At 50.2% G+C, this 26,320-nt stretch overlaps 1 protein-coding gene across 1 annotated transcript in view; it reads left to right on the top strand.

Annotated features, from left to right (window-relative positions):
* LOC140428229 (coagulation factor X-like) overlaps positions 1 to 26,320 on the top strand; it is a 414,303-nt gene that overhangs the window by 156,440 nt on the left and 231,543 nt on the right. Inside the window, exon 6 of the mRNA XM_072514476.1 lies at positions 16,850 to 17,142. Within this exon, the coding sequence (XP_072370577.1) occupies positions 16,850 to 17,142 (293 nt within the window). The remainder of the gene's footprint in view (positions 1 to 16,849; positions 17,143 to 26,320) is intronic.

Below are 26,320 nucleotides of genomic sequence, written 5' to 3'. Positions count from 1 at the left end.
GAACTCCATGATACATTTTGGGGTTCTGAAAACACCTCGCCCATAACAGTAAGAACACTCTGGTATACACCCAGATTCTTCTTCTGTATATGGTTTCTGAGACATCCGTTTTATTTCTGTGTCTTTTTGTTGTAACTCCTGAACTAAAAATATCCGCCTCATCCTCCACCTGTTCTTGTTCTTTTTCAACCATCTGATCAAAAATCGTTTCTGATAATTGCACTTCAACTTTATCTTCACTCTCTGATTTCTCCTCTTGTCTTAACCTGTGACTTTGCGACCTTGTTACTGCACAATCTGGAAAACTCCCAGGATATTCGTCCTTCAACACTTCAGTTGTCTGATTTTCCACTGGCTGATCACCCACAGTAGGCATCACTCCCACCTGCGATCTAGCTATATCATTACCCAAGATAAACTGTATTCCTGGACAAGATAGTTTCTCTATTACTCCTACTACCACTTCACCACTCTTCACTGGACTTTCCAACCGTACCTTATATAATTGAACACTACTGCTCTCACCCTGAATTCCACATATTACCACCATTTCTGGCAACATTCTTCCCAAACTACATAACTCCTCATCTCTTAGCATTAAAGATTGACTAGCTCCCATATCTCTTAAAATTGTGACTTCTTTACCTGGTCCTCCTGATACACATGAGTAAACTTTACCCACATAAATGAAGTCTTTAAAGAGATCTGGCACCTTAGAACAGAGAACATAGAACGATACAGCGCAGTACAGGCCCTTCGGCCCACGATGTTGCACCGAAACAAAAGCCATCTAACCTACACTATGCCATTATCATCCATATGTTTATCCAATAAACTTTTATATGCGCTCAATGTTGGCGAGGTAACTACTGTTGCAGGTAGGGCATTCCACGGCCTCACTACTCTTTGCGAAAAGAATCTACCTCTGACCTCTGTCCTATATCTATTACCCCTCAGTTTAAAGCTATGTCCCCTCGTGCCAGCCATTTCCATCCGCGGGAGAAGGCTCTCACTGTCCACCCTATCTAACCCCCTGATCATTTTGTATGCCTCCTCTTAACCTTCTTCTCTCCAACGAAAACAACCTCAAGTCCATCAGCCTTTCCTCATAAGATTTTCCCTCCATACCAGGCAACATCCTGGTAAATCTCCTCTGCACCCGCTCCAAAGCCTCCACGTCCTTCCTATAATGCGGTGACCAGAACTGTACGCAATACTCCAAATGCGGCCGTACCAGAGTTTTGTACAGCTGCAACATGACTCCTGACTCTGGAACTCAATCCCTCTACCAATAAAGGCCAACACTCCATAGGCCTTCTTCACAACCCTATCAACCTGGGTGGCAACTTTCAGGGATCTATGTACATGGACACCTAGATCCCTCTGCTCATCCACACTTCCAAGAACTTTACCATTAGCCAAATATTCCGCATTCCTGTTATTCCTTCCAAAGTGAATCACCTCACACTTCTCTACATTAAACTCCATTTGCCACCTCTCAGCCCAGCTCTGCAGCTTATCTATATCCCTCTGTAACCTGCTACATCCTTCCACACTATCGACAACACCACCGACTTTAGTATCGTCTGCAAATTTACTCACCCACCCTTCTGCGCCTTCCTCTAGGTCATTGATAAAAATTACAAACAGCAACGGCCCCAGAACAGATCCTTGTGGTACGCCACTTGTAACTGAACTCCATTCTGAACATTTCCCATCAACCACCACCCTCTGTCTTCTTTCAGCTAGCCAATTTCTGATCCACATCTCTAAATCACCCTCAATCCCCAGCCTCCGTATTTTCTGCAATAGCCTACCGTGGGGAACCTTATCAAACGCTTTGCTGAAATCCATATACACCACATCAACTGCTCTACCCTCGTCTACCTGTTCAGTCACCTTCTCAAAGAACCTACCCTTCACAAAGCCATGCTGACTATCCCTGATCATATTATTCCTATCTAGATGATTATAAATCTTGTCTCTTATAATCCCCTCCAAGACTTTACCCACTACAGACGTGAGGCTCACCGGTCTATAGTTGCCGGGGTTGTCTCTGCTCCCCTTTTTGAACAAAGGGACCACATTTGCTATCCTCCAGTCCTCTGGCACTATTCCTGTAGCCAATGATGACATAAAAATCAAAGCCAAAGGTCCAGCAATCTCTTCCCTGGCCTCCCAGAGAATCGTAGGGTACATCCTATCAGGCCCCGGGGACTTATCTATTTTCAGCCTGTCCAGAATTGCCAACACCTCGTCCCTACGTACCTCAATGCCATCTATTCTACCTCACCTGACGAAGGAGCAGCGCTCCGAAAGCTAGTGACATCGAAACAAACCTGTTGGACTTTTAACCTGGTGTTGTAAGACTTCTTACTGTAATCTATTCTAATAGCCTGGGTCTCAGCATTCTCCTCCACAACATTATCTTTTTCCTGAGTGAATACTGACGAAAAATATTCATTTAGTATCTCTCCTATCTCTTCAGACTCCACACACAACTTCCCATCCCTGTCCTTGACTGGTCCTACTCTTTCCCTAGTCATTCGCTTATTCCTGACATACCTATAGAAAGCTTTTGGGTTTTCCTTGATCCTACCTGCCAAATACTTCTCATGTCCCCTCCTTGCTCGTCTTAGCTCTCTCTTTAGATCCTTCCTCGCTACCTTGTAACTATCCATCGCCCCAACTGAAACTTCACATCTCATCTTCACATAGGCCTCCTTCTTCCTCTTAACAAGAGATTCCACTTCTTTGGTAAACCACGGTTCCCTCGCTCTACGCCTTCCTCCCTGCCTGACCGGTACATACTTATCAAGAACACGCAGTAGCTGATCCTTGAACAAGCTCCACTTATCCAGTGTGCCCAACACTTGCAGCCTACTTCTCCACCTTATCCTCCCCAAGTCACGTCTAATGGCATTATAATTGCTCTTCCCCCAGCTATAACTCTTGCCCTGCGGTGTATACTTATCCCTTTCCACCATTGACGTAAACGTCACCGAATTGTGGTCACTGTCCCCAAAGTGCTCTCCTACCTCCAAATCCAACACCTGGCCTGGCTTATTACCCAAAACCAAATCCAACGTGGCCTCGCCTCTTGTTGGCCTGTCAACATATTGTGTCAGGAAACCCTCCTGCACACACTGTACAAAAAACGACCCATCTAATGTACTCGAACTATATCTTTTCCAGTCAATATTTGGAAAGTTAAAGTCTCCCATAATAACCACCCTGTTACTTTCGCTCTTATCCAGGATCATCCTTGCCATCCTTTCCTCTACATCCCTAGAACTATTTGGAGGCCTATAGAAAACTCCCAACAGGGTGACCTCTCCTTTCCTGGTTCTAACCTCAGCCCATACTACCTCGGAAGATGAGTCCCCATCTAGCATCCTCTCCGCCACCGTAATACTGCTCTTGACTAGCAGCGCCACACCTCCCCCTCTTTTGCCTCCTTCTCTGAGCTTACTAAAACACCTAAACCCCGGAACCTGCAACATCCATTCCTGTCCCTGCTCTATCCATGTCTCCGAAATGGCCACAACATCGAAGTCCCAGGTACCAACCCATGCTGCCAGTTCCCCTACCTTATTTCGTATACTCCTGGCATTGAAGTAGACACACTTCAAACCACCTACCTCAACACTGGCCCCCTCCTGCGATGTCAAATCTGTGCTCCTGACCTCTATACTCTCATTCTCCCTTACCCTAAAACTACAATCCAGGTTCCCATGCCCCTGCTGCATTAGTTTAAACCCCCCCAAAGAGCACTAACAAATCCCCCCCCCCAGGATATTTGTGCCCCTCAGGTTCAGATGTAGACCATCCTGTCTGTAGAGGTCCCACCTACCCCAGAAAGAGCCCCAGTTATCCAGAAATCTGAATCCCTCCCGCCTGCACCATCCCTGTAGCCATGTGTTTAATTGCTCTCTCTCCCTATTCCTCATCTCACTATAGAACATAGAACATAGAACATAGAACATAGAACAATACAGCGCAGTACAGGCCCTTCGGCCCACGATGTTGCACCGAAACAAAAGCCATCTAACCTACACTATGCCATTATCATCCATATGTTTATCCAATAAACTTTTAAATGCCCTCAATGTTGGCGAGTTCACTACTGTAGCAGGTAGGGCATTCCACGGCCTCACTACTCTTTGCGTAAAGAACCTACCTCTGACCTCTGTCCTATATCTATTACCCCTCAGTTTAAAGTTATGTCCCCTCGTGCCAGCCATATCCATCCGCGGGAGAAGGCTCTCACTGTCCACCCTATCCAATCCCCTGATCATTTTGTATGCCTCTATTAAGTCTCCTCTTAACCTTCTTCTCTCCAACGAAAACAACCTCAAGTCCGTCAGCCTTTCCTCATAAGATTTTCCCTCCATACCAGGCAACATCCTGGTAAATCTCCTCTGCACCCGCTCCAAAGCCTCCACGTCCTTCCTATAATGCGGTGACCAGAACTGTACGCAATACTCCAAATGCGGCCGGACCAGAGTTCTGTACAGCTGCAACATGACCTCCCGACTCCGGAACTCAATCCCTCTACCAATAAAGGCCAACACTCCATAGGCCTTCTTCACAACCCTATCAACCTGGGTGGTAACTTTCAGGGATCTATGTACACGGACACCTAGATCCCTCTGCTCAGCCACACTTTCAAGAACTTTACCATTAGCCAAATATTCCGCATTCCTGTTATTCCTTCCAAAGTGAATCACCTCACACTTCTCTACATTAAACTCCATTTGCCACCTCTCAGCCCAGCTCTGCAGCTTATCTATATCCCTCTGTAACCTGCTACATCCTTCCACACTATCGACAACACCACCGACTTTAGTATCATCTGCAAATTTACTCACCCACCCTTCTGTGCCTTCCTCTAGGTCATTGATAAAAATGACAAACAGCAACGGCCCCAGAACAGATCCTTGTGGTACTCCACTTGTGACTGTACTCCATTCTGAACATTTCCCATCAACCACCACCCTCTGTCTTCTTTCAGCTAGCCAATTTCTGATCCACATCTCTAAATCACCCTTAATCCCCAGCCTCCGTATTTTTTGCAATAGCCTACCGTGGGGAACCTTATCAAACGCTTTGCTGAAATCCATATACACCACATCAACTGCTCTACCCTCGTCTACCTGTTCAGTCACCTTCTCAAAGAACTCAATAAGGTTTGTGAGGCATGACCTACCCTTCACAAAGCCATGCTGACTATCCCTGATCATATCATTCCTATCTAGATGATTATAAATCTTGTCCCTTATAATCCCCTCCAAGACTTTACCCACTACAGACGTGAGGCTCACCGGTCTATAGTTGCCGGGGTTGTCTCTGCTCCCCTTTTTGAACAAAGGGACCACATTTGCTGTCCTCCAGTCCTCTGGCACTATTCCTGTAGCCAATGATGACATAAAAATCAAAGCCAAAGGTCCAGCAATCTCTTCCCTGGCCTCCCATAGAATCCTAGGATAAATCCCATCAGGTCCCGGGGACTTATCTATTTTCAGCCTGTCCAGAATTGCCAACACCTCTTCCCTACGTACCTCAATGCCATCTATTCTATTAGCCTGGGGCTCAGCATTCTCCTCCACAACATTATCTTTTTCCTGAGTGAATACTGACGAAAAATATTCATTTAGTATCTCGCCTATCTCTTCAGACTCCACACACAATTTCCCATCCCTGTCCTTGACTGGTCCTACTCTTTCCCTAGTCATTCGCTTATTCCTGACATACCTATAGAAAGCTTTTGGGTTTTCCTTGATCCTACCTGCCAAATACTTCTCATGTCCCCTCCTTGCTCGTCTTAGCTCTCTCTTTAGATCCTTCCTCGCTACCTTGTAACTATCCATCGCCCCAACCGAAACTTCACACTTCATCTTCACATAGGCCTCCTTCTTCCTCTTAACAAGAGATTCCACTTCCCTGGTAAACCACGGTTCCCTCACTCGACGCCTTCCTCCCTGTCTGACCGGTACATACTTATCAAGAACACGCAGTAGCTGATCCTTGAACAAGCCCCACTTATCCAGTGTGCCCAACACTTGCAGCCTACTTCTCCACCTTATCCCCCCCAAGTCACGTCTAATGGCATCATAATTGCCCTTCCCCCAGCTATAACTCTTGCCCTGCGGTGTATACTTATCCCTTTCCATCATTAACGTAAACGTCACCGAATTGTGGTCACTGTCCCCAAAGTGCTCTCCTACCTCCAAATCCAACACCTGGCCTGGTTCATTACCCAAAACCAAATCCAACGTGGCCTCGCCTCTTGTTGGCCTGTCAACATATTGTTTCAGGAAACCCTCCTGCACACACTGTACAAAAAACGACCCATCTATTGTACTCGAACTATATCTTTTCCAGTCAATATTTGGAAAGTTAAAGTCTCCCATAATAACTACCCTGTTACTTTCGCTCATATCCAGAATCATCTTCGCCATCCTTTCCTCTACATCCCTAGAACTATTAGGAGGCCTATAAAAAACTCCCAACAGGGTGACCTCTCCTTTCCTGTTTCTAACTTCAGCCAATACTACCTCGGAAGAAGAGTCCCCATCTAGCATCCTCTCCGCCACCGTAATACTGCTCTTGACTAGCAGCGCCACACCTCCCCCTCTTTTGCCTCCTTCTCTGAGCTTACTAAAACACCTAAACCCCGGAACCTGCAACATCCATTCCTGTCCCTGCTCTATCCATGTCTCCGAAATGGCCACAACATCGAAGTCCCAGGTACCAACCCACGCTGCCAGTTCCCCTACCTTGTTTCGTATACTCCTGGCATTGAAGTAGACACACTTCAAACCACCTACCTGAACGCTGGCCCCCTCCTGCGACGTCAAATCTGTGCTCCTGACCTCTATACTCTCATTCTCCCTTACCCTAAAACTACAATCCAGGTTCCCATGCCCCTGCTGCATTAGTTTAAACCCCCCCAAAGAGCACTAACAAATCTCCCCCCCAGGATATTTGTGCCCCTCAGGTTCAGATGTAGACCATCCTGTCTGTAGAGGTCCCACCTTCCCCAGAAAGAGCCCCAGTTATCCAAAAATCTGAAACCCTCCCGCCTGCACCATCCCTGTAGCCACGTGTTTAAATGCTCTCTCTCCCTATTCCTCATCTCACTATCACGTGGCACGTGCAACAACCCAGAGATAACAACTCTGTTTGTTCTAGTTCTGAGCTTCCATCCTAGCTCCCTGAAAGCCTGCCTGACATCCTTGTCCCCTTTCCTACCTATGTCGTTGGTGCCAATGTGGACCACGACTTGGGGCTGCTCCCCCTCCCCCCTAAGGACCCGGAAAACACGATCCGAGACATCACGTACCCTTGCACCTGGGAGGCAACATACCAAACGTGAGTCTCTCACGCTCCCACAAAATCTCCTATCTGTGCCCCTGACTATAGAGTCCCCAATTACTAATGCTCTGCTCCTCTCCCCCCTTCCCTTCTGAGCAACAGGGACAGACTCCGTGCCAGAGGCCCGTACCCCATGGCTTACCCCTGGTAAGTCGTCCCCCCCACAAGTATCCAAAGCGGTATACTTGTTTCTCAGGGGAACGACCGCAGGGGATCCCTGCACTGACTGCTTCTTCCCAGTCCCTCTTACAGTTACCCATCTATCTCCAATCTTTGGTGTAACTAATTCCCTGAAGCTGCTATCTATGACCCCCTCTGCCTCCCGAATGATCCGAAGTTCTTCCAACTCCAGCTCCATTTCCCTAACTCGGTCTTGGAGGAGCTGGAGATGGCAGCACTTCCTGCAGGTAAAATCAGCAAAAACACTAACGGCATCCCTCACCTCAAACATCCTGCAGCAGGAACATTGCACTCCTTTCCCAGCCATCCCTCTAACTTTCTACCAAGATCTGGCTAACAACTAAATTAAATTTAAAAAAAAACAAATAATAATAATAACAATAAAATATGGTACTTACCTCACACCAATGGGTTTTATTATTAGGTTAGAGGAGGAGGGCGGGTGGGAGACACTACACGTGTAGTGTCTCGGGTTTCCTCTCCACCAGAATTTATTAGTGAGGGACTTCCCAGAAGTCCGCGGGTCGAACTTCCTGTTCCCGCCTGAAACACTAAAATTTAAAAAAAACAGCAAAGAGGGACCGAAAGATTGACCTTCTTGTCAATCACCTCTTGATCAGGCTGTACAATCTTTTGCACCTCCTTCGCTTCCCTTGGGCTTTCCTTCACCACTTTCACAAACCCCACTGTCTTATTCTGTTTTACCGCATAAGCCTTCCCAGTGTTTTCTTCAACCAACAGCTTTACATGGCCTAGTTTATTACAGTGAAAACATTTGAAACTTTTCATTTCTTTTCCACCCTCCTGGATTTCTTTTTTAATCTGAGATACACTCTCCTCATTATCTCCCATAAGATCACCTTTACCTTTACCACTTGAGTATTTCTCATGTCCCCAGTTTCTATCCCTCACAGGCTGAAACTGATGTCGGAAACCAAGCTTTGATTTATGAACTAATTCATAATCATCAGCCATTTCTGCTGTTAATCTCGCCGTTTTAACCCTCTGTTCTTCCATATGAATTCTCAGTGCACGAGGAATTAAATTTTTAAACTCTTCCAAAAGTATAATTTCTCTGAGAGCTTCATACGTTTGGTCTATTTTCAAAGCCCTTATCCACCTATCAAAATTACTCTCTTTGAGCCTTTAAAACGCCATGTATGTTTGACCAAATTCTTTCCTTAATTTTCTAAACCTTTGTCTGTAGGCTTCTGGCACTAGTTCATATGCATCTAAGGTGGATTTTTTCACCTCCTCATATGACTCAGATACCTCGTCTGGTTGTGATGCAAACACTTCACTAGCCCTACCTACAAGCTTTGTTTGAATCAGTAACACCCACATGTCCTGTGGCCATTTCATTTGTTTAGCTACCTTCTCAAATGAAATGAAAAAGGCTTCTGCCTCCTTCTCGTCAAACCTTGGCAATGCTGGGACATATTTAAATAGATCCCCACCAAGCCTTCGACTTTGACGCTGTTTCTCACTATCCTCATCTCTATCAACCAACTGTACGTTTCCCTTTACGCCTGCCAATTTCAACTGACTGTCATGTTTCATGGCCATTTTCTGAAGTTCAAACTCTCTCTCTTTATCTTTTTCCCTGATCTGTATCTCCTTTTTTCTTTCTTTTGTTCTGCAAGTGCTGTTCTTTCTGTTTTCCTTTCTTCTCTCTCTTTTTCCTCTCTCTCTTTTTCCTCTCTCTCTCTTTCTCTTTCTTTTTCCTCTCTCTTTCGTATTCAAGCTGTTTTAATTCTTTCTCATGTTCCATTTGTTTAATTTGTAACTGAATTTTTGCCATTTCCAATGAGTCAAACTGTATCTCAGGCAACTTTAAATGCTTAGCCACCACCAGAATGACCTCATGTTTTCGTATTTTGTCAGGTCATGTTAACCACAATGTGTTTGCCAAATCTAACAGTCTGCTTTTAGTCACTGTCCATAAGGTACTGTGTGTGACCGTCTCCACCCCAAAAATCGTCACAGCCCCTGAAACAGCCATTGTCCACAACACACTCTGTAGAGGGTTCCATCTTTGCTACTCCACTACTGGGCCGATATCTCGGGTTTGAGTATCTGTGTGTGTCTCCCTCCAGCTGGCACTGAAACGTCAGAGACCAGGGGATGCCGCACTGGGACACCTCCGCGGGAGAGAGCACTGAATCAAGCCTGCCGTTTATCCCTAACCGGAAGCCTGAGGCTTATATCACACAGATATCCAGACCCCCACCAATGCCCAGTTGATTCTCTCTCTTGCCGGTGGTGCAACACCCACCCGGTTCCTACTTCGCTGGAGTAGCTTTCCCAAGAGAGAGAATAGGACACTGCTGTTTATTACCTAACCAGCAGCCTGTCCTGAGTGAACGGGTTCGAATCGTTCAAGATGACCCCAGATTCTCGACCCCGGAATTAGGGTGAGGAATATTTTAACAATGACTTGGTCAGAGATCGCTGGTGAGAGATTGAAGAATTTAAACGACTCCAATTTATCAGCAAATCGAGGTTTATTGCAAAACCCAGGTCAAAATCAACAAACAGAAGACATTATAATAAAACCTTAAGCTCTAACACAAACTATGTCTATTCAGGAAGTACTATAACGGACACAACGTAAAATCTTATCGTTACACAATTTTAGCAATGGTACAAAACACAAATCAAGCCCCCTGCCCCAAAGCCTCAACCACTATCAAAGTCAAGGGAGTTTTGCACGCTGCTGCAGGGTACTTACGGTCACAGGCTGCAGGAGGTCAAGTCGAAGGTGGAGAGGTCAAGCCAAGAGACCCTCAATCGAAACACAGCCCCTTTTATATCCGTTTACCTGGGTTTTTCCTGTGTTCGGCCAGCCCCTTTTGCATTGAATCGGTAAGGTTTAAAGTTCCCGCTGGTCCCGTCCCCTTTGACCATGGTTCCTGTCAATCAGACCTTCCAAGATTGGAGTACCTCCCCTAGGTCCGCTTCCAACTTGGTAGTTTGAGTTTGGCGCGGGCTCCGCCCCCTCTGACCAGTGAGTTCCTGCCGGCGGCTTCTGTCAAGATTGGAGTACCTCCCCTAGGTCCGCCTCCAACATGGTTTTTTCTACTGTTTATCTTCAAGGGGCTTTTCCAGCGCAATATACTAAGCCCAGACAGTCTGCTTTTTGAGATAACGAGGTTAAGCTCCCTTGTGAAGATTTTCAAAGTCTTCCATCTGCTCCGGAGATCGCTGCTATTCTCACCTCGCTATGTTGATGGGGTGTTGATTGGATTCTGCTCTGGTGGAGGCAAAGTCATTTACATCTGCATGGGGCTATGACCATCCCATTGTCCTGCTTGCAGGCAGGCCTCTTTGTATTACCATGCCCCTTTGTCTGTGTTTTAATCTTATCTAGTTGTCTGGCTCCTTCTTCCTTGTAGCTCCGGGGGGGGCGGGGGGGGGGGGGGGGGCGGGGGGTTTGTAAGTATCCATACACATACCCAGCTCAGCAGGCCAAGCCTGCTGGGAAATTTGGTTATGTTCCAGTCTCTGGATTTTACTCTTGAACAGTCCAAAAAGGGCCGAATTGCCCGAAAACCTTACACACTCCCTACTTAAACTAAAATACCACACCTGAAAAGCAACCACAATATGCTCACCCCTCACAGTCCTAAAATTCACTAAGCCAATCCAATAGATAGACTTTTATCCCGGACAAGCCCCCAACTTGTTATGGGCCAGGGTTTAGAGAACCCCAAAGTGTATCATGGAGTTCACCTGACCCACAACTTTTAATAGATTGTGGTATGGGGAGCACACGGCCCACTCTACAGGTGTGGTACAGCAGAAATGGAAAAGTATTTTTTAAAGCAAAACAATGTTTATTCTATGAACTCAAGTTAACCTATTTAAAACATACAGTGAATATCTTAGCAACCATTAATTCAAATAAATCCCCCAAAGACTACAACACTAAGTAATCCTTTAAGCTTTCCTTTTGACTTCCATAAGACTGAAAATACCTTTTACCAGAAGCACATCAGGTTAAAGTCACTTCTGTTATTAGTTTTAAATCACCAGGATCGATTTACAGTCTTTAGATTTCAGAGAGAGATTCATACACCTTCTGGCTGTGACTACAGCTATCCAGCTTTGAAAACGAAACTAAAACACACCCTGCAGCAAACAGCCTAAAATGAAAGTAAAAAGCTGACAGACAGCACAGCTCCACCCACTCTCTGACATCACTGTAGTGATAAATACCCATTTCTTAAAGGTATTCTCACGACAGATATTTATATATACACCCATTTATAAACACCCATTTCTTAAAAGGTACTCTCACATGATACTTGCTTCCTCAACCTTACGTAAGCTTCCTTCTTCCTCTTGACTAGAAACTCCACTTCTTTTGTCATCCAAGGCTCCTTCACCTTACCATTCTTCCCTTGGCTCAGTGGGACAAAACTATTCAGCACTCGCATCAAGTGCTCCTTAAACAATCCCCACATTACTGTTGTGCAATTCCCCAAGAACAATTGTTCCCACTTTATGCTCCACAGCTCCTGTCTAATAGCAGTATAATATCCCCTCCCCCAATTAAATACCTTCCCTTACTGTGTGTTCCTATCCCTTTCCATGACTATGGTAAAGGTCAAGGAGTTGTCGTCACTGTCACTGAAACGCTCTCCCACCGAGACATCTGACACCTGGCCTGGTTCGTTGCCGAGCACCAAGTCCAATATGGCCTCTCCCCTAGTCGGCCTATCTACATATTGAGTCAGGAATCCTTCCTGTACACACCTGGCAACATCTGCTCCATCCAAACCATTTGCACGCAGGAGGTTCCAGTCAATATGAGGAAAGTTGAAGTCACCCATGACAACAACTCTGTTACTTCTGCACTTTTCCAAGATCTGCCGCCCAATCTGTTCCTCTGTCTCTGCTGCTATTGGGGGGTCTGTAGAAAACTCCCAATAAAGTGACTGCGCCTTTCCTGTTTCTGATTTCCACCCATACTGACTCAGTTGACAAACCCTCCTCAACTACCTCCTTTTCTGCAGCTGTGGTGCAGTCCTTAATTAACAGTGCCACTCCCCCTCCTCTTTTACCTCCCTCCCTATTCTTCTGAAAACATCTAAACCCCGGAACATCTAACAACCATTCCTGCCCCTGTGAAATCCATGTCTCCGTAATGGCCATCGGGGATGTCCCGGAGGACTGGAGAATAGCCAATGTTGTTCCTCTGTTTAAGAAGGGTGGCAGGGATAATCCCGGGAACTACAGGCCGGTGAGCCTTACTTCAGTGGTAGGGAAATTACTGGAGAGAATTCTTCGAGACAGGATCTACTCCCATTTGGAAGCAAATGGACGTATTAGTGAGAGGCAGCACGGTTTTGTGAAGGGGAGGTCGTGTCTCACTAACTTGATAGAGTTTTTCGAGGAGGTCACTAAGATGATTGATGCAGGTAGGGCAGTAGATGTTGTCTATATGGACTTCAGTAAGGCCTTTGACAAGGTCCCTCATGGTAGACTAGTACAAAAGGTGAAGTCACACGGGATCAGGGGTGAACTGGCAAGGTGGATACAGAACTGGCTAGGCCATAGAAGGCAGAGGGTAGCAATGGAGGGATGCTTTTCTAATTGGAGGGCTGTGACCAGTGGTGTTCCACAGGGATCAGTGCTGGGACCTTTGCTCTTTGTAGTATATATAAATGATTTGGAGGAAAATGTAACTGGTCTGATTAGTAAGTTTGCAGACGACACAAAGGTTGGTGGAATTGCGGATAGCGATGAGGACTGTCTGAGGATACAGCAGGATTTAGATTGTCTGGAGACTTGGGCGGAGAGATGGCAGATGGAGTTTAACCTGGACAAATGTGAGGTAATGCATTTTGGAAGGGCTAATGCAGGTAGGGAATATACAGTGAATGGTAGAACCCTCAAGAGTATTGAAAGTCAAAGAGATCTAGGAGTACAGGTCCACAGATCACTGAAAGGGGCTACACAGGTGGAGAAGGTAGTCAAGAAGGCATACGGCATGCTTGCCTTCATTGGCCGGGGCATTGAGTATAAGAATTGGCAAGTCATGTTGCAGCTGTATAGAACCTTAGTTAGGCCACACTTGGAGTATAGTGTTCAATTCTGGTCGCCACACTACCAGAAGGATGTGGAGGCTTTAGAGAGGGTGCAGAAGAGATTTACCAGAATGTTGCCTGGTATGGAGGGCATAAGCTATGAGGAGCGATTGAATAAACTCGGTTTGTTCTCACTGGAACGAAGGAGGTTGAGGGGCGACCTGATAGAGGTATACAAAATTATGAGGGGCATAGACAGAGTGGATAGTCAGAGGCTTTTCCCCAGGGTAGAGGGGTCAATTACTAGGGGGCATAGGTTTAAGGTGAGAGGGGCAAAGTTTAGAGTAGATGTACGAGGCAAGTTTTTTACGCAGAGGGTAGTGGGTGCCTGGAACTCACTACCGGAGGAGGTAGTGGAGGCAGGGACGATAGGGACATTTAAGGGGCATCTTGACAAATATATGAATAGGATGGGAATAGAAGGATACGGACCCAGGAAGTGTAGAAGATTGTAGTTTAGTCGGGCAGTATGGTCGGCACGGGCTTGGAGGGCCGAAGGGCCTGTTCCTGTGCTGTACATTTCTTTGTTCTTTTGTTCTTTTATCGTAGTTCCAAGTACTGATCCATGCTCCAAGTTCATCTCCCTTATTCCTGACACTCCTTACATTGAAACAGATACAATTTAACCCATTCCACTGAGTGCAACTTTGCCCTATCAACTGTCTATCCTTCCTTACAGACTTGCTGCATACTATTTATGCCTGTTCAACAGTTACCCTATCCTCTGATCCATAGCTCTGGTTCCCATCCCACTGCCAAACTAGTTTTAACCCTCCCGAAGAGCTCTAGCAAACCTCCCACCCAGGATATTGGTGCCTCTCCAGTTTAGGTGCAATCCGTCCTTCATCTACAGGTCCCACTTTCCCCAGAAGATATCCCAATGATCCACATATCTGAAGCCTTCCCTCCTGCACCAGCCCTGTAGCCACGTGTTCAGCTGCACTCGCTCTCTGTTCCTTCCCTCACTTGCACGTGGCACCGGTAGCAATCCTGAGATCACTACTCTGCTTGTCCTGCTCTTTAGCTTCTACCTAACTCCTTAAAATCACTTTTTAGATCCTCATCTCTTTTCTTAGCTATGTCGTTGGTGCCTATGTGCACCACAACTTCTGCTTGCTCCCCTACCCCTTAAGAATCCTGTAGACTCGATCCGAGACATCCCTGGCCCTGGCACCCGGGAGGCAACATACCTTCCAGGAGTCTCGCTCGCGACCACAGAATCTCCTATTCCGTTCCCCTAACCATTGAGTCTTCTATCACGATTGCTTTTCTATTCTCCCCCCTTCTCTTCTGAGCCACAGAGCTAGGCTCAGTGCCAGAGATCTGGCCGCTGAGGCCTTCCCCTTGTAGGTCACCCCCCTGAACAGCATCCAAAACGGTATACTTGTTTTGAAGGGGAACGGCCACGAGGGGTCCCTGCACTGTCTGCCTGTTTGTTTTCCTTCCCCTGACTGTAACCCAGCTACTCTTGTCCTGTAGCTTGGGTGTGGCTATCTCCCTGTAACTCTTCTCTATCACCCCCTCTGCCTCCCGGATGATCCGAAGTTCATCAACCTTCAACTCCAGTTTCCTGATGCGGTCTCTGAGGAGCTGGAGTTGGTGCACTTCCCGCAGGTGTAATCAGCGGGGACACCTCACCACCCACATCCTACAGGAGGAGAATGCAACTACCCTAGCCTCCATCCCCTCTGATCTTACAGAATGTAAGCCCTGTGGACTAACTGGAACTCCGCCCTCCGACTCTGCTCCCAGTGAGCTGCACTCTCTGTAAACTCCTGGCTCCCTTCTTGCTCTTTGAGGAAATTAAATGAAAGGACAACCTTGCTCCCTCCTCACCTAACTCCCCCAGTCACCAAACTCTCACTATAGCACTCAAATGCATCCAAATTCAGCACTCCCTCAGTCACCAGACTCTCACTATGGCACTCAAATGTACCAAAATTCAGCACTTAGTGCAAACAAAGTCAGCACTGTAAGCTGGCTCACCTTTATACTGTGTGACTCTAGTCTCTGAAAACTGGCCTAATCCAATTAACTAATTAACAAGCTCTAGCTGCAAGTAGCTGCAAGTAGAACCTCTATTTAAATCTGATTGAAAACTCACCTTCTTCGAACCCAAACAGCAACTTTTAAGTTAATTAACTAAATATAAGAAAGACTAGACTTTAGATAAAAATGAACCCTTAATATCCCTCAGTCACCAAACTGCACTCAAATGCACCCAAATTCAGTGCAAACCGATCCGAAGTTCATCCAGCTCCAGTTCCCTAACACGGTCTGTGGACAAAGAGAAGGGGTGTTGGAGACAGGTCTTTCCAAGAGGCAGCATAGACATGATAGGCTGAATGGACTGCTTCTTCACTGTATAGCTCTATAATGCCATGACTGCAATTATCGTTCTCCTGTCAGTTAAACACTGTCGGCAGGATTCTCCATTCCTGAGACATGTTGATGCCAGGACCGGATTCCTGGACTTCCACAACAGCAAAACTGACAGAGGGCATCTAGGTGGGTGACCCGGGGAGACACCCATATGACCTATGGCCCTAGGTTCACAGTGGTCAGTCAGCTGTGTGTGCAGCAGCATGGCTGTCTGCAGGCCACATCAATGATGTTTCTGCCTGTCCACCCCGACTCCACAGTCTATCTCCTGGCCACTCCCCACTACTCCGCCCGGCATGGCAGAAGACTTCCCCCCTCCTCCTGGCCAGTGACATGACTGTCAGTAAACTATGACGATGTTGGACACTTTCCGTAGCCCCTCTCTCTCCCTCAGCAGCCATGTCGCATTTTTCATGATTTTTAAAAGCACAGCGAACCGCCCCATCGAGAACGCGGCCCATCGGAGGCGGAAAATACCGGGTCAGGCTGGCTAATGATATGCCAATGATGTTTACTGCACGTGCATTCGGAAACGCATTGACGCCGCTGTCGACGCACTGGAGAATTACGATTTGGCGTGAAACCAGTGCCGATTTTGCCGTCAAAACCAATTCTCCGCCCAATTGGGGTTTCCCGATTCCAGCGGCGGCTGACGGAGAATCCTGCCCTGTAAATTTAAAACTATAGATGACGGGTCATATGTCTCTGTGCTCAACTAAACCAAGGGAATACATGGAAATTATTTATAAATGGCTTGTGCTCAAATAGCCTGACAGCACTGTAATGCACGTGGATATACTCTGTGTTTATTTTAACAGTTCCTAATCCTTGTGGGATTGCTGCTGAACACCGAGCCCGAAGGGCAGTTGTTGAGCTTGATCCTGTGTCAACAAACAACACGGAGCCCACAGAGCCAACAAACAGCACTGCATCAACAAACAGCACTGCATCAACAAACAGCACTGCATCAACAAACAGCACTGCATCAACAAACAGCACTGCATCAAACGATACCAACGTACAATCTAGAGACTCTGAAGACAGCAAACCTGAATCAGTTGTGAGGATTCTGGGTGGAAAAGAGTGTCCCTTGGGAGAGTGTCCATGGCAGGTAGTCCCATCTGGAATACTATGTACAATTTTGGTCTCCTAATTTGAAAAAAGGTATAATTGCGTTGAAAGCAGGTTCACTGGACTTATTCCTGGAGCAAAGCGCTTATCATATTGTTATGGGCCAGGATTTTGAAAACTACAAAGTATATTATGACGTTCACTTGACCTATAACTGTTTATTGATTTTGGTTACGATGAGCACAAGAGCCTGCCTTTCACGTGTTATTCAACAGACGTCTTGGGCACTTTTCATCAAAACATAGAACATAGAACATTACAGCGCAGTACAGGCCCTTCAGCCCTCGATGTTGCGCCGACCTGTGAAACCACTCTAAAGCCCATCTACACTATTCCCTTATCGTCCATATGTCTATCCAATGACCATTTGAATGCCCTTTGTGTTGGCGAGTCCACTACTGTTGCAGGCAGGGCATTCCACACCCTTACTACTCTCTGAGTAAAGAGCCTACCTCTGACATCTGTCTTATATCTATCTCCCCTCAATTTAAAGCTATGTCCCCTCGTGCTAGACATCACCATCCGAGGAAAAAGGCTCTCACTGTCCACCTATCCAATCCTCTGATCATCTTGTACGCCTCAATTAAGTCACCTCTTAACCTTCTTCTCTCTAACGAAAACAGCCTCAAGTCCCTCAGCCTTTCCTCATAAGATCTTCCCTCCATACCTACCTCTGATATCCCTCCTATATCTTTCACCCTGAACCTTATAGTTATGCCCCCTTGTAACAGCGACATCCACCCGAGGAAAAAGTCGCTGAACTTCCACTCTATCTATCCCTCTCATCATCTTATCCACCTCAATTCAGTCACCTCTCATCCTCCTTCGCTCCAATGAGAAAAGACCTAGCTCCCTCAACCTTTCCTCACAAGACCCTCCCACCAATCCAGGCAGCATCCTGGTAAATCTCCTTTGCACCCTTTCCAATGCATCCACATCCTTCCTATAATGAGGTGACCAGAACTGCACACAATACTCCAAATGTGGTCTAACCAAGATCTTGTACTGTTGCAGAATAACCTCACGGCTCTTAAACTCAATCCCCCTGTCAATAAATGCTAACACACTATAGGCTTTCTTCACAGCTCTATCCACTTGGATGGCAACCGACAACAGCCCTCCACATTATCCACTACTCCACCAATCTTGGTGTCATCAGCAAATTTACTAACCCAACCTTCAACTCCATCATCCAAGTCATTGATAAAAATCACAAACAGCACTGATCCCTGTGGTACACCGCTGGTGACTGGGCTCCAGGATGACAATTTACCATCTACCACCACCCTCTGTCATCTGTGTGATAGCCAGTTACTGATCCAATCGGCCAGATTTCCCTCTATGCCATGCCTCCTTACTTTCTGCATGAGCCGACCACGGGGCACCTTATCAAACGCCTTACTAAAATCCATGTATATGACATCAACTGCTCTACCTTCATCTATGTACTTAGTTACCTCCTCAAAGAAAACAATCAAACTTGTGAGGCAAGACCTACCCCTCACAAATCCATGCTGACTATCCTGGATTAAGCTGTATCTTTCCAAATGATCATAAATCCTATCCCTCAGGACCCTTTCCAATAATTTACCTATGACCTAGATGAGACTAACCGGCCTATAATTCCCAGGGTTATACCTATTCCCTTTCTTGAACAAGGGGACAACATTCTCCTCTCTCCAGTCCTCTGGCACTATTCCTGTAGACAGTGAGGACATAAAGATCAAAACCAAAGACTCTGCAATCTCATCCCTCGCCTCCCAAAGTATCCTAGGATATATCCCATCAGGCCCAGGGGACTTATCTATCCTCAGGCTTCTCAAAATTTCTAAGACATCTTCCTTCCTTCCAAATGTCTACCTCCTCCAGCCTACCAGCCTATCCCCCTCAACAACATGGCCCCTCACTTTTGCAGTAGTCCGTTCTGTTAAGTATGACGGTGGGCCCTCCTTTGCCTGCTGGTTTGATGACAATGTTGCGGTTGGTCTTGAGAGCACGGTATGTTATTCTCTAATTCTGAATAACGACTGTAGACTTACAGTTAACACAAACACTTTATTCAAAGGGTTAATTCTGCTTCCAGAGCTCAACTAGATGTAAAACAGTCGAGAGGTATCACCAGTGAAACTAAGGTAAACGGCCTATGCTAAGCTATCCCTGTGTGCTGCTGCTCACTAGCTCTGTGCTTCTAAAAGAGGCGGATCCTGCCTTGGGCTCGACCCTTTATACCCGTCTCTGATCCTCCCTCTAGTGATGCTGTGGCTGTCACATCTGTGCTGCAGTCCCTGATGTATGTGCAGATGTATGCACAGATGTACAGATCACTGCACACGGATGGTGACGTTCGGAGCTGTCTTCTCCACAAAGGACGGTCTCCTCAGCACTTTGCTTTACCGCAAGTCCACAGATAACCTCACGATGTTCCACTTCTCCAGCTTCCACCCCAAACACATTAAGGAAGCCTTCCCCTATGGACAAGCCCTCCGGAAACACAGGATCTGCTCAGACGAGGGGGAGCGGAACAGACATCAGGACGAGACGGAACTGGGACAGCACGCCGACATTAGGGCGATACAGCACTGGGACAGCGCGCTGACATCAGGGCGAGATGGTACTGGGACAGCACGCTGACATCAGGACGAGACGGAACTGGGACAGCACGCCGACATTAGGACGATACAGCACTGGGACAGCGCGCTGACATCAGGACGAGATGGTACTGGGTCAGCGCGCTGATGTTAGAATGAGACGGAACTGGGACAGTGCGCTGACTTCAGGACGACACGGTACGGGGACAGCGCGCTGACGTCAGGATGAGACGGTACTGGGACAGCGCGCTGACATGAGGACAAGATGGGACTGAGATATGCGTTGATGTCAGGACGAGACAGTACTGCATCGTCACGTTGACGTCAGAACGAGACGGTACTGGGACAGCGTTCTGACGTCAGGGCATGATGGTATTGACATACGTGCTGGCATCAGGACGAGACGGTATGGGGATAGCACGCTGACGTCACGATAAAGCAGTACTGGGTCAGCGCACTGATATCAAAGCTAGACGGTACTGGGATAGCACACTGACATCAGAGGAGACGACACAGGGACAGCACGCTGACATCAGCACGAGACGGTACTGGGACAGCGCGCCGACATTAGGACGATACAGCACTGGGACAGCGCGCTGATATCAGGACGAGATGGTACTGGGTCAGCACGTTGATGTTAGAATGAGACGGAACTGGGTGAGCACGCTGACATCAGCACGAGAAGGTACTGACAGAACACGCTGATGTCAGGAGACGGTACTGGGTCAGCAGGCTGACATCAGGACGAGACGGTACTGAGATGCGTGCTGACGTCAGACGGAGATGGTACTGCGAAAGCGCACTGACGTCAGGACGAGACGGTACTGGGACAGTGTGCTGACGTCACGATGAGGTGGTACTGGGACAGCACGCTGACGTCAGGACAAGACGGTACTGGGACAGCGCACAGACATCAGGATGAGACGGTACTGGGAGAGTGCTGACGTCAGGATGAGACGGTACTGGGACAGCGCGTTGACGTCAGGACGAGACGGTACTGGGACAGCGCGCTGACGTCAGGACGAGACGGTACTGGGACAGCGCGCTGACGTCAGGACGAGACGGTACTGGGACAGCGTGCTGACGTCAGGATGAGACGGTACTGGGACAGCGCGTTGACGTCAGGACGAGACGATACTGGGACAGCGCGCTGACGTCAGGCCGAGACGGTACTGGGACAGCGCGCTGACGTCAGGATGAGACGGTACTGGGACAGCGCGTTGACGTCAGGACGAGACGGTACTGGGACAGCGCGCTGACGTCAGGACGAGACGGTCTGGAACAGCACGTCGGCATCAGGACGAGACGGGACTGGAACAGCGCGCTGACGTCTTGACGAGACGGTACTGGGACAGCGTGCTGACATCTGGAGGAGACAATTCTGGGACAGCGCGCTGACGTCAGGACGAGACGGTACTGGGACAGCAAGTCGGCATCAGGACGAGACGGTACTGGGACAGCACGCTGACGTCAGGCCGAGACGGTACTGGGACAGCGCGCTGACGTCAGGACAAGACGGTACTGGGACAGCACGCTGACATCAGGAGGAGAAGGTACTGGGACAGCACGCTGATGTCTAGGCAGGACGGTACTGGGATAGCGGCTAGCGTAAGGACGACACGGTACTGGGATAGCGCGCTGACGTCTGGACGAGACGGTACTGGGACAGCGCGCTGATGTCAGGACGAGACGGTACTGGGACAGTGCGCTGACGTCAGGACGAGACGGTAGCGGGACAGCGCGCTGACGTCTGGACGAGACGGTACTGGGACAGCGCGCTGACGTCAGGACGAGACGGTACTGGGACAGCACGCTGATGTCAGGACAAGACGGTACTGGGACAGTGCGCTGACGTCAGGATGAGATGGTACTGGGCCAGCGCGCTGACGTCAGGACAAGACGGCACTGGGACAGCACGCTGACATCAGGAGGAGAAGGTACTGGGACAGCACGCTGATGTCTAGGCAGGACGGTACTGGGATAGCGGCTAGCGTAAGGACGACACGGTCCTGGGACAGCGCGCTGACATCAGTACGAGACGGCACTGGGACAGCGCGCTGACGTCTGGACTAGACGGTACTGGGACAGTGCACAGACATCAGGACGAGACGGCACTGGGCCAGCGCGCTGACGTCTGGACGAGACGGTACTGGGACAGCGCGCTGACGTCAGGACGAGACGGTACTGGGACAGTGCGCTGACGTCAGGACGAGACGGTAGCGGGACAGCGCGCTGACGTCTGGACGAGACGGTACTGGGACAGCGCGCTGATGTCAGGACGAGACGGTACTGGGACAGCGCGCTGACGTCAGGACGAGACGGTACTGGGACAGTGCGCTGACGTCAGGACGAGACGGTAGCGGGACAGCGCGCTGACGTCTGGACGAGACGGTACTGGGACAGCGCACAGACATCAGGACGAGACGGCACTGGGCCAGCGCGCTGGCGTCTGGACGAGACGGTACTGGGACAGCGCGCTGACGTCAGGACGAGACGGTACTGGGACAGTGCGCTGACGTCAGGACGAGACGGTAGCGGGACAGCGCGCTGACGTCTGGACGAGACGGTACTGGGACAGCGCGCTGACGTCAGGACGAGACGGTACTGGGACAGCACGCTGATGTCAGGACAAGACGGTACTGGGACAGCGCGCTGACATCAGGATGAGATGGTACTGGGCCAGCGCGCTGACGTCAGGACAAGACGGCACTGGGACAGCGCGCTGACATCAGGACAAGACGGTACTGGGACAGCGCGCTGACGTCAGGACAAGACGGTACTGGGACAGCACGCTGACGTCAGGACGAGACGGTACTGGGACAGCGCGCTGACGTCAGGACAAGACGGTACTGGGACAGCGCGCTGACATCAGGACGAGACGGTACCGGGACAGCGCGCTGACATCAGGGCGAGATGGTACTGGGACAGCACGCTGACATCAGGACGAGATGGAACTGGGACAGCACGCCGACATTAGGACGATACAGCACTGGGACAGCACGCTGACATCAGGACGAGATGGTACTGGGTCAGCGCGCTGATGTTAGAATGAGACGGAACTGGGACAGTGCGCTGACTTCAGGACGACACGGTACGGGGACAGCGCGCTGACGTCAGGATGAGACGGTACTGGGACAGCGCGCTGACGTGAGGACAAGATGGGACTGAGATATGCGTTGATGTCAGGACGAGACAGTACTGCATCGTCACGTTGACGTCAGAACGAGACGGTACTGGGGCAGCGTTCTGACGTCAGGGCATGATGGTATTGACATACGTGCTGGCATCAGGACGAGACGGTATGGGGATAGCACGCTGACATCACGATAAGGCAGTACTGGGTCAGCGCACTGATATCAAAGCTAGACGGTACTGGGATAGCACACTGACATCAGGAGGAGACGACACAGGGACAGCACGCTGACATCAGCACGAGACGGTACTGGGACAGCGCGCCGACATCAGCACGAGACGGTACTGGGACAGCGGGCTGACAGCAGGGACGAGACGGTACTGGGACAGCACACTGATGTCAAGACGAGGCGGCACTGGGTGAGCGCGCTGACATCAGCACGAGAAGGTACTGACAGAACACGCTGATGTCAGAAGACGGTACTGGGTCAGCAGGCTGACATCAGGACGAGACGGTACTGAGATGCGTGCTGACGTCAGACGGAGATGGTACTGCGAAAGCGCACTGACGTCAGGACGAGACGGTACTGGGACAGTGTGCTGACGTCACGATGAGATGGTACTGGGACAGCACGCTGACGTCAGGACAAGACGGTACTGGGACAGCGCACAGACATCAGGATGAGACGGTACTGGGACAGCGCGCTGACGTCAGGACGAGACGGTACTGGGACAGCGCGTTGACGTCAGGACGAGACGGTACTGGGACAGCGCGCTGACGTCTGGACGAGACGGTACTGGGACAGCGCGTTGACGTCAGGATGAGACGGTACTGGGACAGCGCGCTGACATCAGGACGAGACGGTACTGGGACAGCGCGCTGACGTCAGGACGAGACGGTACTGGGACAGCGTGCTGACGTCAGGATGAGACGGTACTGGGACAGCGCGTTGACGTCAGGACGAGACGGTACTGGGACAGCGCGCTGACGTCAGGACGAGACGGTACTGGGACAGCGCGCTGACATCAGGACGAGACGATACTGGGACAGCGCGCTGACGTCAGGACGAGACGGTACTGGGACAGCGCCCTGACGTCTGGACGAGACGGTACTGGGACAGCGCGTTGACGTCAGGACGAGACGGTACTGGGACAGTGCGCTGACATCAGGACGAGATGGTACTGGGACAGCGCGCTGACGTCAGGACGAGACGGTACTGGGACAGCGTGCTGACGTCAGGATGAGACGGTACTGGGACAGCGCGTTGACGTCAGGACGAGACGGTACTGGGACAGCACGTCGGCATCAGGACGAGACGGTACTGGGACAGCGCGCTGACGTCAGGACGAGACGGTACTGGGACAGCGCGTTGACGTCAGGACGAGACGGTACTGGGACAGCACGCTGACGTCAGGACGAGACGGTACTGGGACAGTGCGCTGACGTCAGGACGAGAATGTACTGGGACAGCGCGCTGACGTCAGGACGAGACGGTACTGGGACAGCGCACAGACATCAGAATGAGACGGTACTGGGACAGTGTGCTGACGTCAGGATGAGATGGTACTGGGACAGGGCGCTGACGTCAGGACAAGACGGTACTGGGACAGCACGCTGACATCAGGAGGAGAAGGTACTGGGACAGCACGCTGATGTCTAGGCAGGACGGTACTGGGATAGCGGCTAGCGTAAGGACGACACGGTCCTGGGACAGCGCGCTGACGTCAGGACGAGACGGTACTGGGACAGCGTGCTGACGTCAGGATGAGACGGTACTGGGACAGCGCGTTGACGTCAGGACGAGACGGTACTGGGACAGCGCGCTGACGTCAGGACGAGACGGTACTGGGACAGCGTGCTGACGTCAGGATGAGACGGTACTGGGACAGCGCGTTGACATCAGGACGAGACGGTACTGGGACAGCGCGCTGACGTCAGGACGAGACGGTACTGGGACAGCGCGCTGACGTCAGGACGAGACGGTACTGGGACAGCGCGCTGACGTCAGGAGGAGAAGGTACTGGGACAGCACGCTGATGTCTAGGCAGGACGGTACTGGGATAGCGGCTAGCGTAAGGACGACACTGTCCTGGGACAGCGCGCTAACATCAGTAGGAGACGGTACTGGGACAGCGCGCTGACGTCTGGACTAGATGGTACTGGGACAGCGCACAGACATCAGGACGAGACGGCACTGGGCCAGCGCGCTGACGTCAGGACGAGACGGTACTGGGACAGTGCGCTGACGTCAGGACGAGACGGTAGCGGGACAGCGCGCTGACGTCTGGACGAGACGGTACTGGGACAGCGCGCTGACGTCAGGACGAGACGGTACTGGGACAGCACGCTGATGTCAGGACAAGACGGTACTGGGACAGCGCGCTGACATCAGGATGAGATGGTACTGGGCCAGCGCGCTGACGTCAGGACAAGACGGTACTGGGCCAGCGCGCTGACGTCAGGACAAGACGGTACTGGGCCAGCGCGCTGACGTCAGAACGAGACGGTACGGGGACAGCGCGCTGACGTCAGGACAAGATGGTACTGGGACATCGCGCTGACATCAGGACGAGACGGTACTGGGACAGCGCACTGACGTCTGGACAAGACGGTACTGGACAGCGCACAGACATCAGGACGAGACGGTACTGGGACAGCGCGCTGACGTCAGGCCGAGACGGTACTGGGACAGCGCACAGACATCAGGAGGAGAAGGTACTGGAACAGCACGCTGACATCAGGAGGAGAAGGTACTGGGACAGCACGCTGATGCCTAGGCAGGACGGTACTGGGATAGCGGCTAGCGTAAGGACGACACGGTCCTGGGACAGCGCGCTGACGTCGGGACGAGACGGTATTGGGACAGCGCGCTGACGTCAGGACGAGACGGCATTGGGACAGCGCGCTGACGTCCGGACGAGACGGTATTGGGACAGCGCGCTGACGTCAGGACGAGACGGTACTGGGACAGCACGCTGATGTCAGGAGGAGAAGGTACTGGGACAGCACGCTGATGTCTAGGCAGGACGGTACTGGGATAGCGGCTAGCGTAAGGACGACACGGTCCTGGGACAGCGCGCTGACGTCAGGGCGAGGCGGTACTGGGACAGCGCGCTGACGTCAGGACGAGACGGTACTGGGCCAGCGCGCTGACGTCAGGACAAGACGGCACTGGGACAGCGCGCTGACGTCAGGACAAGACGGTACTGGGACAGCGCGCTGACGTCTGGACGAGACGGTACTGGGACAGCGCGCTGACGTCAGGACAAGATGGTACTGGGACAGCGCGCTGACGTCTGGACGAGACGGTACTGGGAGATCGCGCTGACGTCTGGACAAGACGGTACTGGGACAGCGCGCTGACGTCAGGACGAGACGGTACTGGACAGCGCGCTGACATCAGGACGAGACGGTATGGGACAGCGCGCTGACATCAG

Source organism: Scyliorhinus torazame, chromosome 8 (genome assembly GCF_047496885.1).
Source record: "Scyliorhinus torazame isolate Kashiwa2021f chromosome 8, sScyTor2.1, whole genome shotgun sequence".
NCBI classification, from domain to species: domain Eukaryota; kingdom Metazoa; phylum Chordata; class Chondrichthyes; order Carcharhiniformes; family Scyliorhinidae; genus Scyliorhinus; species Scyliorhinus torazame.
The sequence above is the reverse complement of the archived record's forward strand: the minus strand, read 5'-3'. Positions and strand labels throughout refer to the sequence as shown.